This window comes from Semicossyphus pulcher, unplaced genomic scaffold (assembly GCF_022749685.1).
Source record: "Semicossyphus pulcher isolate SPU_LCO1_2020_fin unplaced genomic scaffold, fSemPul1.0.p SCAF_9, whole genome shotgun sequence".
Classification (NCBI taxonomy): Eukaryota; Metazoa; Chordata; class Actinopteri; order Labriformes; family Labridae; genus Semicossyphus; species Semicossyphus pulcher.
In genome coordinates, this window is record NW_027211770.1 from 17,256,738 (window position 1) to 17,269,120 (window position 12,383).

General features: G+C 40.9%; 2 protein-coding genes across 2 annotated transcripts; both read left to right on the top strand.

The window, feature by feature from the left end:
- The first annotated feature begins 658 nt into the window (after positions 1 to 658).
- hibadhb (3-hydroxyisobutyrate dehydrogenase b) lies at positions 659 to 7,263 on the top strand. The gene is made up of 8 exons (XM_069655745.1): positions 659 to 731; positions 1,780 to 1,940; positions 2,024 to 2,133; positions 2,223 to 2,344; positions 5,512 to 5,645; positions 5,757 to 5,833; positions 5,943 to 6,099; positions 6,575 to 7,263. Exons 1-8 carry the CDS (start codon positions 662 to 664, stop codon positions 6,731 to 6,733), a joined length of 990 nt encoding a protein of 329 aa, XP_069511846.1. The 5' UTR covers positions 659 to 661; the 3' UTR covers positions 6,734 to 7,263.
- A 3,648-nt stretch (positions 7,264 to 10,911) lies between these two features.
- hoxa13b (homeobox A13b) lies at positions 10,912 to 12,001 on the top strand. Its single transcript, XM_069656307.1, has 2 exons — positions 10,912 to 11,545; positions 11,763 to 12,001. Exons 1-2 carry the CDS (start codon positions 10,912 to 10,914, stop codon positions 11,999 to 12,001), a joined length of 873 nt encoding a protein of 290 aa, XP_069512408.1.
- The last annotated feature ends 382 nt before the right edge of the window (positions 12,002 to 12,383 follow it).

Genomic DNA, 12,383 nt, shown 5'->3' on the forward strand with positions numbered 1-12,383 from the left:
ATGGAGACATTATATGAACAAGGACTATTATGATACAGATTATATAATTATTATACGGTATAGTATAATCTTAGAGTTATCTTTTGAATGTGGATGCTTAATAACTTTTGGAAATTTACTAATTCTTTTGTACTATAGTTTATTTTTACTTCTGCTCAATGTCAAAAGTTGGTTAGGGCTAAGTTTGTAGCCTAAAAAGAGATTTTACATGTCAAAACCAACTTCAACGTAATGATAAACTATGGTTTCATTTTTATGAAAAACCAATATATGAAATGAAATGCTTAAACATAAGTGTCTTATATCATGAAATATACAAAAGATGTGTAGATATACTTCTAGTATTTCACGTACATTATGTTGCTAAAGCTAATGCTTTTAATTTGGGGCAGTTTTGAATGCCGAAGACTGAAAGAGTAGTAGTAGACTCAGAAGATTCCTATTATTATCGGGATATGTAAAGTCAGATATAAGCACAATTAAAAATAAGTCTAAAAAATATTTGTGGAAATGAAAACGCCTATAAATCCAAGGCCCTCCCCCTCAGCTCAGTGGCTGAATACGGGGGGCCGTGTTGCGCATGTCTATGATTTGATTGGAGAGAAAAGCCGCCAATAATGTACGTTGTTCTACGTCATACGTAAGTCCAGAGGAAAGAAGCATGGCCGCTGTGTTGAGAGGGTCTCGGTACCTAGTTGGAAGGTGTTGCAGGCATGTTGACTTTGCGTATGGTAAGGAGAACAAACTAACACCATGTACACAAAATGCACGTCGCTGCACTTACTTTAGAAGCTCAAGTTGTTACTTTAAGCCTCTTTGTGACATGAAAACACTACTTTTGCTTGGAATGTTTGAATAGAAGTTTGAGTTAATGTTCGCTAGCGTCTCTTGCAGGGGCTTCAGCTCACAATTTACTGGTTCGGGAGCTTTTCTGTTAGAATTACGTCTTGTTTGCGTACCGGGTCGTTTGTCCGAGCTACGTGCTATCAACCAATGCGTTTCGAGTTCAATATTTCAAAACGCTGAATGGTGAATATTGCCATGATATGCTCTTGTGTCCTTCTGTAAGCTGACTTTTTGTTAGAGGTACATTATGTAATGTCAGTCACTCTGCACTGTGTCAAATTATATTGTTTGTTTAAAGATGGAGGTGGCTCTTTGTAGCCACTTCAACAGAAGAGCTTCTGAAAAGGCCAACTTAAGCATCGTATTCTTTTTTACCTAGAAACAAATTATCACTATTTATGTATCCTCTGCGCATGCTCGTTCCGTTAAAACACCGAGTAATATTGTATATATACGGTACATAAGTTAACAAATGGTAGTTAAACAACCTCACATTATATCTTTGTGTCATTTTGTGTGAAGAAAAACTAAAGGAGTTTAAGTTATTTCTTAAAACTACAATAAAATGTGTGTTTCTGTTATCATGTAATAGCTTAATAAATATTTTAAAAGGGCTTGGGTGCCAATCGATCTGATGACTTTGGCACAGAGGGACAAATGTGTTTGAATTCAATTCCTCAATGAAATTTAAATACGGAACTCTTGAACCTGGAGACACGTCACATCAACAAGGTTTTATATTCCTTATGAAGAGAAAATGTTTAATTTTTATTATTTACAAACATACAAAAATAGAAATTCACCACTTTAAGATCTTACTCAACAATGTCAGGATAAATTAGGCACCTACAGTGGACAAGCATTATTGACCTTGAGTATCCTTGTATATGCTGTGTGATTATATAATTAATCCACTTGGCCGGTATGTTGTAGTCTCCACAAGGTCTTTGGCCTCCAAGACACAGGTGGGGTTTGTTGGTCTGGGCAATATGGGAAACCCGATGGCAAAGAACCTGCTGAAGCACGGTTACCCAGTCATTGCTACAGATGTGTTCCCGGAGTCCTGCAAGGAACTGCAAGAGCTGGGAGCTCAGGTTAGAGTTTTAAATATACATACTTTTAGATTTTCACAATCGTATTGTCTTCTTACCCCCTAATGTTTGGTCTTTTTTCTCAGATTGTGGATAATCCTGCTGAGGTAGCAGACAAGGCTGACCGCATTATCACCATGCTCCCCTCTAGTCCCAATGTCATAGATGTGTACACTGGACCCAATGGCATTCTAAAGTAAGCATTGTTCTATCTTTTACTAAGTTACCTCATGGATTAAAGTCATGAATGGTGTTCTGAATTGTGTGCTTTATTTTTTTTAACAGAAAGGTAAAGAAAGGCTCCCTGCTCATTGACTCCAGCACCATTGACCCTGCTGTTTCTAAGGAGATGGCTGCTGCTGCTGAGAAGACGGGGGCAGTTTTCATGGATGCACCTGTATCAGGAGGTAACCTTTACATTTTTATATACAATATATATTACTATACACTTTTGAAAGACATACACTTGGTTATCAGTTTCTGAGGTAGCCTTTATTTACATTAAGATGTTTTGACTTTGACAAAGTCATGTTTTGACTTTGTCAGTTGTGCTGCATTACTCTAATTTTCGAGCCTCACTGAAATAAATGGATGAACAAATACAGAGTTCAATTAATAGGCAACTGAGAGTATGGTCCAAAACCTTTTGATAACATACCTCACTGGTTAAAGTGTTTATGAACATAAGGTATTAAGAAAATTAATCATTAAAACAATCTGAAGCCCCCTTTTACACTGCCAGTTCAAGGTGGGCTTATTACGCCTCTGTTACACCTCATCTTCAATGTAAACTGCACGCAGGAGGACTGGTGGGGTTATATCGTTCCACCTCTGAGCCCGCATCGGAGGCAGTAACAGAGGTGTAACAAGAGGCGAAACGGCATCAGTGTAAACAGCAGAGCCAGCAGGGCGGAACAGCGCTGTGTGTGTATGTGAAGCATGTGCTCTTTGATTATACCTTGTGCGCATTTTGCTTCAGCAATTCCTGAACTCTTTGTAAAAAAACACACACTGCATTTACGCTGGCGTTGCTTTGTCTTATTTAAAATGGCAACGGTAGCATAACAGTGGAGTTGCGTTATGCCGCTGTGGTGGAATGTTAAAAGGGCTTAAATCTCAAATATATTTAGTTAACTATTGGGGGAGAGAAGAGGAGAATACATTCACATATGTGGAGGTATTTCCAGTGATTTTTGCCATTTGTGCTTATACAAAGTTGATTTAAGTAAATCATTTATACCAATAGTTGGAAAGGTAGATTCACCAATCTACCGTGTGTGATCAGGAGTTCTGAGATGTATTAAAGCATACATATCGGATGTGTTAAATGCAAAAAGGGGACTCTTATTCCCTTAAATAGACACCTGTATTTCTGCACAAATTTCTTTTAAAGGTGGCAATCCTCTGTTGCCTCTTGTTTGGTTGATTTATAAGCGCTAACAGCATCTATGGTAGGGAGAGGAGGAAGAGCAGCGTTGCACAAATGTTCCTAGTTTTAAAGTGTGTGTCCTCTGACTTTCTTGGGGGTCCACACAGACACAGTTTGTTTGAACTCGGCCTCTTCAACGTCAACGTTTGAATTGATTTTGGCTATTTTTACAGCCTGGCCTTAAAGATTAGTAATGATTTATATGCTTCCGTCCTGCTGTAGTGCACGTGGATTAAAGTTGTCCAGCTTTCTGCCTTGAACTTGTGTGTGTGTGTGTGTGTGTGTGTGGCCGCTGTAGTTTAACCAGTGCAAACTGCAGTATGTGTCATACTTTGATACATCAAGTCAATCTCAGGGCTTCATCTCCTAAATGAAGCTTTTTAAACTTCTGCAGTGGGGAACGAGAAATCAAAAGAAGTGCAGTAACATGGCAGTGACTGTTTCATCCAGTTTGGTTAAAACATGAAAGCACACATGGTGGTAATTGAGTCAGCATGTGTCTGACAGTTCTTTATACGTGTGAAAAAAAAATGGAAGGACCAGAGATAACTGGCATCTTTCATTTTTCTTCAGACTGGAATTCTTACTTCAGTTACTTAATTAGGTAGCAGAAACACCTTCTCAGATAGTCAGCAGCAGTCCTTCTCTAGTTTTAAAGTTTCTGCATTTCAATCTGTGAAGTTTTAGCCTTTGCACAGTTGAGAGGACGGCTTCGGCTGCTTTCTGACAGCTTTAGTATTTTAACAAAAAGGTGTTGTGTGTAGTTAGTGTCCCTCTCAAGAGCAGGAAATAGACATTCTGTCTGATTTGATTTAATAGCCTGTAAAATCCTCACATTAGATGTCTGTGAATCTCTACAATGTGATTTAATCAGAAGTTAAGAGTTTTGTGTTTCATCTGATCACACAGCATTTTGAAACATTACCACAGTGACATGTTAACCAAGTCAGGAAATCTTACTGTATGATTTTTACACCATTACACATGCTTTCAATACTCCTTTGTCTGACTATTGTATCCCACGCTTTGTTCCAGCAGCACAGTCATCGTATATTCCAGTTAGTACAAAACGCTGCTTGCTTGACTCTTCAGAAGAACGAGGGAGGGGAAAACATTACACCCTCTTTGGCCTCTTTCCATTGGCTTCCTGTAAACTTTAGGATTAATTATAAGACTTCGCTGGTTAATGTCTTGGCACTCATGTGTCTTGCACCTGGTTATTTTGTATATGACTGAGATTTTAACCTCGTGTGAACCTGAATGCATCGTCAAATGGACAAATTGATCCAGAAACAGCTGCTCCTAAATCTGACGAGGGCTGAAGGAACTTTTTCTTCATTTTATTTAAAGATACACTGTACAGACTTGCTTTAAAAGCCTAAGTGGCTGTGATTATTTACTGTTTATTGTACATCACCTTCTTTTTTAGATTATTTTTATTTTAATATGTAACATTTAACCTTGCAGGGAAACTATGGTATACTATAGTATTGTACTTTGTGTTTGAGACATATTGTAATTCTGTTCATAGTAGGTCCCCAACATTTATTTATTATTTCTATAAATTTTATTTTCAAAGTGCTCGTCTACAATATCAAACACATATTTTACCATTTGATGTTTTGTAAATTAGTTTTTGTAGTTCCAAACTACAAATTAAAACAGACCTGTTTTGAACTCCAAACGCATTAAAAGTTAAAATAAGAGGTTTGTCCACAAATGTATTTAAAAGCTCCATTATAAATTGTTCTTTTGGGAAGCTTTGTGTCATCCTATCGAACATATTTTGGTTGAACTGCACCTCAATGTTCTGAAGAAAGCTCTGTTAACCAGTAGAGTGGGGGGGATGGGGTCTGTATATTTTGGCAAACAAAACACAAGACACGACCCATGGAGCTTTTCAAGATCAAGAAACATAAACTTCAGTGTGAAGCGTCAAAAACACCCAGTTTCTCCACATTTTACCAAACTTTTGTCAGGAGGGACTGTGGCTTCTTTTCCAGCTTCGTTGACAAAGCCGCTGTGACTCACAAGGATCTCTTTTAGCTCATGCCTTGTTCTTCACTGCCTTTGTAACTGGTGAAACTTTCAGAGAATCACTTTAAACCCACCGTCTCTGCATGCTTGCACGTGGTTCATCCTCAGGTGTGGGCGCTGCCAGTTCGGGTAAACTGACTTTTATGGTCGGAGGAGCAGAAGAGGAATTTACTGCAGCCAAAGAGCTTCTGAGCTGCATGGGAGCCAATGTGGTTTACTGCGGACAGGTTGGAACCGGACAGGTGTGAGCTCATATCTCCTATTCTTCAGAGTTAGAAGTGTAATGATTGTAGTTCAATGAACATTTTGTGGCTCTTAAGTTTCTGAATGCTAATCTATCATCTTGTTTACAGGCTGCTAAAATCTGTAACAACATGCTTCTAGCTATTGGAATGATCGGGACCTCAGAGACGATGAACTTGGGGATCAGGTGAACGCCCTCTTGGTCACAAAGAATACATATTCATTTTAAATCATGAGTATAGCTGCAAAAGCAACACATTTTGTGTAAGTAACATGTCATTTATCTTCACTCACAGACTTGGTCTTGATCCTAAACTATTGGCCAAGATCCTGAACATGAGTTCAGGTCGCTGCTGGTCCAGTGACACCTACAACCCCGTGCCCGGAGTCATGGAGGGAGTCCCGTCTGGGAACAACTACCAGGGAGGCTTCGGCACCCAGCTGATGGCCAAGGTCAGTTCGATGACCTGAAACACTTTGCTCTCTCGGTCCCTACATATTAACGGTAGTGTTTTTCTAAAACGTGAGTCCTTGTGGTGCCCAGTAGGAGAAAATGGAGGACATTTTGTGGTTTTCGAACAAAAAGACAATAAATGTCTGCACATTTAACTTTAGGAGGATTGTTCATGTTTAAATACTCTGCTATGTATACATTAGATTCACCAGAAGTCAGTCGGGCTCATTTCTGTGCAGCACATCATGCATCTGTAAGGGATTAAGTTACAGTGTTATAAAAATTTCTATCTTGGGTCAAACCACTTGAAATGATGCAGTGAACTGTTGAGTTTACGTCCCTCTTAAAAGGAAATAGAGCCCATATTACTGCAACATAAAGAAAAATTCCCTGTGGTATGAGGACCGGCGGTTTTGGTTTAAGAGTTTAATTTTCAGCCTCGTTGGTTCCTCTAATGTATGTTTGCTTTTTCAGGATCTGGGCCTCGCGCAGAACACGGCCACCAGCACAAAGACTCCGATCCCCCTCGGCTCCTTAGCCCATCAGATGTACCGTATGATGTGCGCGCGCGGTTACGCCAGTAAAGACTTCTCCTCCGTGTTCCAGTTCCTGCGTGAGGAGGAGGGCCAGTAATGTCTTCTCCGCACCGTCCACAGCCGTGCCAGGCCCGACCCTGCGCAGGACTAACATAGCGTAGTTAGGGTGCATTTCACCCGGAGGACTGTGTTCTTTTTTTTTTCAAGGTTGTAAAAGACATGAGGCCTACAGAGCTCCAACACAGCGTGACAGATCATGTGTGCACTTCTCTCCTCTAGGAAATCATGTTTCCTGTGTGATTACTTTAAAATGCAACACTCCTTTCAGTTTCTAGAATTAAATAAATCATGAGATATACAGAAGCTCCAAAAGATCGTCCATCAGTGACAGTGAGCGCTCTGCAGATCTAAACAGTTTGGTGGGAATCCATGGGGTAACTACTAATCTGTTTGTCACGGCTAAACGGCTGCAAGCTCGGTTTAGTCTCCACATATTTATCTATTGTTTGTGATCTTTACTTTATGTTGCTCTTCTGTTCTGGGGGTTATTTTTTCTTGACATTGGAAACGTTACTCTGGGATAAGATTGTAATATCATATCCTGTTAGGAAATAAAGACAAATTGTGATGTCTTAAACTTTGTGAATAATTAATTTGCCACAGGTCTAAAACGTATCCATTCCTTTAATTGGAACATTTGGATGACGACATGAAGTATTAACAAGTTTCTCAAAAATTACTGAAGCAATTTCTAACAGTTATTTGCTTGAGTTATCTTCATAGAGTGAAAGGGAAGAGCTTTGCATGCACGCAGCTACAATAACTGAGTGCATCCACCACTTGCATGGAAACGCAGGAGGATGCAGGACACTCTCGAGGGAAATTGCAATTTAAATTCCAAATGCCATATTTGGACATAGTGTACAATATCCTCCATGTATCTCAGCTTTACTTTAATCGCTTTCAAATGTTCTTGTCCGCGTCCTGTGTCCCTCTGCTTCGTTGTCACGACACAATGTAGAACAAACATCTGCCTGCAGGAGCTGCTTGGCTGCAGAGCAGATGCAGTGGCAGGACGCCGGGCAGAAAAACCCGAGGCCCAAACTGCTCCGGCACAAATGATTCTTTTTTTTCAGTTAAAGCTAAATTATCCAAAAAAATCACACCCTGATGCTAGAAATTCCTCTCTAATGAAGACTATAATGTTTATTGCACCGTGCCCGCTCCACAGCGATGAAACACACTTGCGAGCACTCTCCCGTCATGCAGCCTGTCTTGGTAGTTTGGGGAAGTGGATCTGTTCTGTCCCCACTTAGGCCGGACCAGGAGGGCGGCATGTTTCTGATCTAGTGTGCCAAGAGCCACTGAGGGGCCAAGGTGCCAGAGGTCATGCGATCACAAGACAAACCCATAAAAAGTCCATTAAGCACTGTAGGCTAAGAGCTGCGTTGTCATCTTGCTGATCGGTCCTGCAAACAGAGCTGCGCTTTGGTCTCAGGCCTCCAGCAGACTCTATCACACACACAGAGAACCCTGCAGTTACCGCTGCAGCGGTGCGCATCAGCCCCCGGCGCAGCACTTTTTAATAAGCTCAGCATTCATCTGTGTGTGTTGCGTAAACAAGATGGTAATTTCCATTTATTCCATCTACATGTTTGATCACATGTAAATATATGGTGGGCTATGTGTCATTGTGCGTGTTTTTGGGTTGCGTCTACAAGTTGGGCTCGACTGTGGGGAAAAAAAGTGCGGATGATGATTTGTCACAAAATGTCTTTTCCCTAATCCAGTCAAACGCAACAAGCGACAGTTTTATATTCTCCCTCTTGCTTTCAAACCAGAGACAGTTGTAGAATATGTTGTTTAAATGTTTGCCTCTTTGTCAAATACAAAGCCAATGTGCTGTATTAAAAGAAAAAAAAAAGCGAAATGCACCGTAAAGCACCAGAAACCAGTCAGACTGCAAATCACAAAATACAATCATCGTTATTGATAATACTATTAGTAATACTATTATTAGGCTATATAAGTTGTAGATGTTTCCTTTAATTTCATTAAAGTAGCAAATGACAATGGTATACGTCATATTATATTTGTATGCCTACATTTACTACTCGCCTAAAATATACACTTATGCAGTGTTGCATTTAAAAGGCTGTTTGCGTGTCCGAGTTTTTAGTCGCCCAAAAGTTGCCTTTATCCACCGTCATTAAAAAAAAAACCATCTCAATTTTAAGACAAATATAGGCTACACGAATTATCTTTGTTGTTATTCTATATTGTAAATATACTCATGCGCATGCGTGTTAATATGTGCTTAGTGTGTGTTTGGGCTGACCGCTTATTGAAATGGGGGAGAAAATGAAATGTTTCCACATGACCCGCTAATGGTCCATTTCTGAATTCACATCTTTGTTATGTTTAACTGCTCATGTAACTTTTCCCTGCAGCTGCTGCGTGTTGTTCTAAAGACACTCGTCCTTTAATGTGTGAACAACGCGGCTCAGCTGATTCTCTCCAGCCAGCACACGTTTACCTAAATCTGTTTCATGCCACATTTCAGGTATCTTCTATCCAGGATGCGGTGTACGCTCGTAGTGAATAAAAAACAGGATTAGCATTTGAGTTCTAATATCATGACAATTAAATAAAACCAATAATCCGACATGAACTTCTTCAGAAACATAAAACATTCCGCCTTCCTCCTGAAATGTTCTCCACTGCTCTCTTTGCTACGAGCTATGAACTTGGCCCATAAAGATTTACAGCCTCAAAAGGTGGGAAAGCTCTATTAAAAATAAAAAGGTACTCAAATTTAGGAAGGGTATACACTCCTCTGCGTCTGTGGTCTCGCCCCAGAAATGTAAAACAAAAACCATTTCTTGAAGTTAGAACAGTATTTAGTTTGACACCAATGTTCACCGTCACGTCCATATTTAGCTGACTGTTTTACAGCCAGATGGAGGCAGAACCGACAACAGCATCTTATTTTTATTCTCGCGCGACACTTTCATAATGAAGGATTTGTTTATATATGTTATATATGTGGCCCAAAACTGCTTTTAGCTCTGCTTTGAAAAACAAGAGACCACCCGGGGAGACATTTTACGCAGGATGCAAAAACAAGTAGGCTCGCTGACGGAACATTTATTCTCTATAAGTCAGACTTTATATTTATTTATAATATGTAATCAACTTGAGCTTCAGATCGATCATTTAATGCCAGATGATTTATTTTTTCTTATCACCAAAGTCTGATGGGATTAAATAAAGAGCAACGGGCATTTTAAAGTGGTTTGCTTTTTAAAAAGCCGCCCAGACTTTCTTTAAACCTCCTGTTCGTCATTCAGCGGTGTTCTCTCTTCATGTTTCCTGGCGAAGGTGCCTCTTTGGCCAGACTGCAACTTTCAACTTGACCTTGGCCTCCAGCCGCGTCCAACCCTTACGAGGAAGAGTGCAGCCAAATGTGGCATGCTTTTGGTATTTTGTGGACCCTGAGCAAGTGTCTACGAATACCCAGCACAGAGCCAAATGTGAGGGTGATTAAACTCATTAATGTTGTTATAATAACCTTTTATGAATGCATCCATTACGCAAGGTTCTGCGTGTATTATTTATTGTTTAATCTGTCTGCGTAATACGCTTAAAAGTCGAACTTTACGCCCAACAGAGTAGTTCAGATAATTTATTAACATGATGGAACATTCTGGTAAAGTCTGCCTCTTTAACTAAAAATGAGGAAAGATTAAATATTTACCTCTATAACAAAATCAGTTTGAATCTACACACCGAAATGTGTTTAGTTTTACTCCTGAGTAAGAACCAAAAATGGCACGCGTAATTGCGCATCCACTCTATCCTAAAATACATGCATAAATCATCGTTTTTTCTCACGCCCTATATCATACAATGATAATCGAATTATCATGTTGTGAGTGTTGTATACAATAGACACTATAGCCCTATAATTACTTTTACTTAGTGTGATATTTTAATATCACTTTATTTGGGAAAAAATCCCCTTGTGCCTCCTTTGCGTAAAACATGGATACACTGATGTTCAGCACATCTTCAGAAATCTGCAGCTCGATCTGCATTATCTGATGTCTAGACGTTTATCATCTCCTTTGCATATCACGTGCTTGGCCCTGGCCAATAACCTCGCGATCTTTCTGTACTCAGGCGTGCTGGTATCGTTACTCTGCCGGAGTCCCTGTCTCTGCTCAGTTGAGTGGATTTAGAAAAAGAGTTGGTCGTCTGGATGTAGGGCATGCTATGACCGCTTCATTACTCCTCCACTCGCACTGGATCGACCCGGTGATGTTTCTCTACGACGGCGGCCTGGATGAAAGAAGCAAGAACATGGAGGGATTTACTGGAGGCAATTTTGCTGCAAACCAGTGCAGGAATTTGTTAGCGCATCCAACCTCGCTGGCTCCCAGCACCACCTACACTGCGAGTGAGGTGCCAGTGTCTGGCATGGGGGAGCCTGGCAAACAGTGCAGCCCCTGTTCTGCCACTCAGAGCTCTCCAAATGCATCTTTGCCTTATGGATACTTTGGCAGCAGTTATTACCCGTGCAGGATGTCACACGGCAGCGTCAAGGCGTGCGCGCAGCCTTCTGGCTACGGCGATAAATACATGGACTCATCCGTCTCTGGTGAGGAGTTCTCAACGAGGGCGAAGGAATTTGCGTTTTATCAGGGTTATTCTTCAGGTCCCTATCAGCCCAGCTACCTGGACGTCCCTGTGGTGCCTGCGCTCGGCGCTCCATCTGAGCCCAGGCACGAGTCTCTGCTGCCCATGGAGCCCTACCAGCCCTGGGCCATCACTAATGGCTGGAGTGGTCAAGTTTACTGCGCCAAGGAGCAGCCCCAGTCAAACCCTCTGTGGAAATCCTCGTTGCAAGGTATTTTGTTGTTGTTTTATTAGCACAGAAATATGCGATATGTATCGAGATATGCAGTTAAAATCTAATCAAATATGTGAATCTAAATGTCCAATGTAAAAATATGATGTTTCCTCACTGGAACTATTTAATTACGCGCATATGGGGTCAAAAAAAGATCCAAGGTTTATTAAAATAAATATAATAGCTGTAATAACATTCTCCTTCCCCTCCACAGACACTTTATCCGGAGGAGACAGTTCAATCCGCCGGGGGAGAAAGAAGCGCGTGCCATACACCAAGGTGCAGCTGAAGGAGTTGGAAAGGGAGTACGCCGCCAATAAATTCATCACCAAGGACAAAAGGAGGAGGATATCCGCGCAGACAAATCTGACAGAGAGACAAGTGACAATCTGGTTTCAGAACCGGCGCGTAAAGGAGAAGAAAGTGGTGAACAAATTCAAGAGCTCCAGTTAGCCGTGGAGAGACTGAAACAAGAGGAGAAGTGCGGACACGGATGTGCCTTCATCCAAAAAACTGTGCGATAATTTATTACATGATACGAACGGCTTCTTCGTCGCCACGGCGGCTCTGTTCTGACCTGCACATTTCCTCCCTCACGTTTTAATTGGAGCCAGTCGCTGCGGCCTGTTGACAGGAGGTCGGAAATGGTTTGCAACATGTTGACCGAGGCGATTCTGAGAGGACTGAAGAACTCGTTTCAATACTCATCAAACAATCAGACATTCTGCCTTGAAGGAACGAAACACCCAGAGTTCCCCTTCGTTTTTATTCCTCTTTAATCACATCCAGGGATTGATGCTTCTGGGAGCAATTACAATAACCGCTCTCAACACAT

Coding starts and splice junctions, on each gene's coding strand:
- hibadhb (XM_069655745.1), top strand. CDS start 662: ATGGCCGCTGTGTTGAGAGGGTCTCGGTACCTAGTTGGAAGGTGTTGC. Junction 732..1,779: donor GCATGTTGACTTTGCGTATG/GTAAGGAGAACA, acceptor GGTATGTTGTAG/TCTCCACAAGGTCTTTGGCC. Junction 5,834..5,942: donor ACGATGAACTTGGGGATCAG/GTGAACGCCCTC, acceptor CTTCACTCACAG/ACTTGGTCTTGATCCTAAAC.
- hoxa13b (XM_069656307.1), top strand. CDS start 10,912: ATGACCGCTTCATTACTCCTCCACTCGCACTGGATCGACCCGGTGATG. Junction 11,546..11,762: donor GTGGAAATCCTCGTTGCAAG/GTATTTTGTTGT, acceptor TCCCCTCCACAG/ACACTTTATCCGGAGGAGAC.